This window comes from Fukomys damarensis, unplaced genomic scaffold (genome assembly GCF_012274545.1).
Source record: "Fukomys damarensis isolate Sample0158 unplaced genomic scaffold, DMR_v1.0_HiC HiC_scaffold_19, whole genome shotgun sequence".
Lineage (NCBI taxonomy): Eukaryota > Metazoa > Chordata > Mammalia > Rodentia > Bathyergidae > Fukomys > Fukomys damarensis.
This window is the reverse complement of record NW_022900931.1, coordinates 66,112,062-66,113,989: the sequence shown is the minus strand read 5'-3', so window position 1 is coordinate 66,113,989 and position 1,928 is coordinate 66,112,062. Positions and strand designations below refer to the sequence as shown.

The 1,928-nt window shown below is 63.9% G+C and overlaps 2 protein-coding genes across 2 annotated transcripts in view; both read left to right on the top strand.

Moving 5' to 3' along the window:
• Nucleotides 1–315, top strand: part of CUNH19orf84 (chromosome unknown C19orf84 homolog) — a 2,969-nt gene extending 2,654 nt beyond the window's left edge. The window contains exon 3 of the mRNA XM_033766035.1: nt 1–315. Coding sequence (XP_033621926.1) covers nt 1–223 — 223 coding nt within the window. The 3' untranslated portion in view covers nt 224–315.
• Nucleotides 316–1,192: 877 nt separating this feature from the next.
• The window catches only part of Lim2 (lens intrinsic membrane protein 2), a 4,202-nt gene continuing 3,466 nt past the window's right edge, over nt 1,193–1,928 (top strand). Inside the window, exons 1-2 of the mRNA XM_010615669.2 lie at nt 1,193–1,347; nt 1,539–1,723. Coding sequence (XP_010613971.1) covers nt 1,549–1,723 — 175 coding nt within the window. The 5' untranslated portion in view covers nt 1,193–1,347; nt 1,539–1,548. The remainder of the gene's footprint in view (nt 1,348–1,538; nt 1,724–1,928) is intronic.

The window sequence follows — 1,928 nt, the reverse complement described above, 5'->3', positions numbered from 1 at the left end:
CGGGCGCCGGTCTGCCCGGGGCTGGGGCCCACAGAGGTGGGGTGCTGGGAGAGCTGAGTACGAGCGGAGCCGAGCAGAGGGCCCTGGGGCTGGTTTCCAGGCCCATGCGAGAAGGCTGCCGTCACCACCCACGCTGCCGGCCCAGAGTGGGAAAAAGGAAGCCGGAGGCCCGGAGCCACCCTGGGACGCCCCTGCGCCCGAGGACTGGGACACCGAGTACTAGGACCCCGAGAGCTGCCAGCAGCCACCACAGCAGGGATTCTGCTCGGCCCCCGGACCTCCTCGGACCCTGAGCCAGAAGAAGCCTGACCCTCCCGCGCTCTGTGCCTCCACCTCCAATTTGCCTTCACGTCCAGCTTCTGGCTTGGTGCTGGGATTGAACCCGGGGCCTCAGGCACAACTGGGCCAGGGCTCTGCTACCCAGCCCTTTCACTTTCTATTTCACTTTGATACAGGGTCTCCCCAGCCTGCCCAGAACTTGATTTTGTTTTTTATTGGTACCGGGGATCAAGCTCGGGGCTCTGTGCCTCCACCTCCAATTTGCCTTCACGTCCAGCTTCTGGCTTGGTGCTGGGATTGAACCCGGGGCCTCAGGCACAACTGGGCCAGGGCTCTGCTACCCAGCCCTTTCACTTTCTATTTCACTTTGATACAGGGTCTCCCCAGCCTGCCCAGAACTTGATTTTGTTTTTTATTGGTACCGGGGATCAAGCTCGGGACCTTCTGCTTGTGAGGCAGGTGGCAGAACCACTGAGCTAGATCCCTGGCCTCTGGCCTTGGACTGGAGACCGCCAGCCGCTCTTCTCCTTTACCCTCGTCCCGCCTTTCTGCCCCAGCTCCAGCCCAGCTGCAGGCCATCTCTAGGGTCCCTCCATCCCAGCCCAGCCCTGCCCCCGAGCCTCACTCGCGGCTCCCCTGTGTCCCGGGCACCTGAACCCTGCCCCTAGCCCACCGCTCCCCCTGCTCCTGGGTGGAAAAGCCCTGGCAGAGCAATAAACAGATGCTGTTGCCCACCTCTTCGTGTGTTCCTGCTTTTCCTGATTGCTGTGAGCTGAGCGAGACTTCTGCAAAAGGCCGGGTCTGGGGGGGTCACGCAGAGGGGCCCCTGGGGCCAGCGGTGGTGGGGGGGGACGGTTTCCCCTCCATCCCTGCTTCAGCGAATTCCATTCCCCGCCTCTGCTACGCTGCACTTTTGCCTGCTGGAAGCTGCTGGGCCCTGGGGCCATTGTGTGGGAGGCTTAAGGGGTTTGGGGACCCACGGGGACAGAGAGGCCAGCGACCTGGCCGGGCTCAGTCTGCACAGAGGGCCGTGGCAGAAGGAGGGCTGGGGCAGGCTCTGCCGCTCAGGTAGGCACCAGGCACGACTGGCCAGTCCCTGCCCAAGGACCGCAGGGTCCAGGCCCAGCTCCTCCTCCCCAGGGACCCCGTGCCCAGCCCCTGCCCCCACCCTTCTCTGGGCCAGAAATCCAAGCCCATGCCTCCTCACCTGGGACAGCAGCACCCACCTAGCTCTCTCCCGTCTGTCCCCTTCCCCACAGACTACCCACCATGTACAGCTTCATGGGCGGCGGCCTCTTCTGCGCCTGGGTGGGGACCGTCCTCCTGGTGGTGGCCACAGCCACGGACCACTGGATGCAGTACCGGCTGTCGGGGGCCTTTGCACACCAGGGCCTGTGGCGCTACTGCCTGGGCCACAAGTGCTACCTGCAGACGGAGAGCATCGGTGAGCTCGGCCAGCCTGGGTGGGGCTCCCAGCCAAGGGCCCCTGGCTGGCTACTCGAGGCAGGCCCACCGCGTGGGTGGGAGGGACTGCGGGGAGAGTGCACTGTTAGAGGCCAGGCTGAGGAGGTGACATTTCCTGACAAGCATCACGTGTAGCAGGTGGGGCTGCGGTTGTGAAGACAGATTTTTTTTTCTTTTCTTTTTTT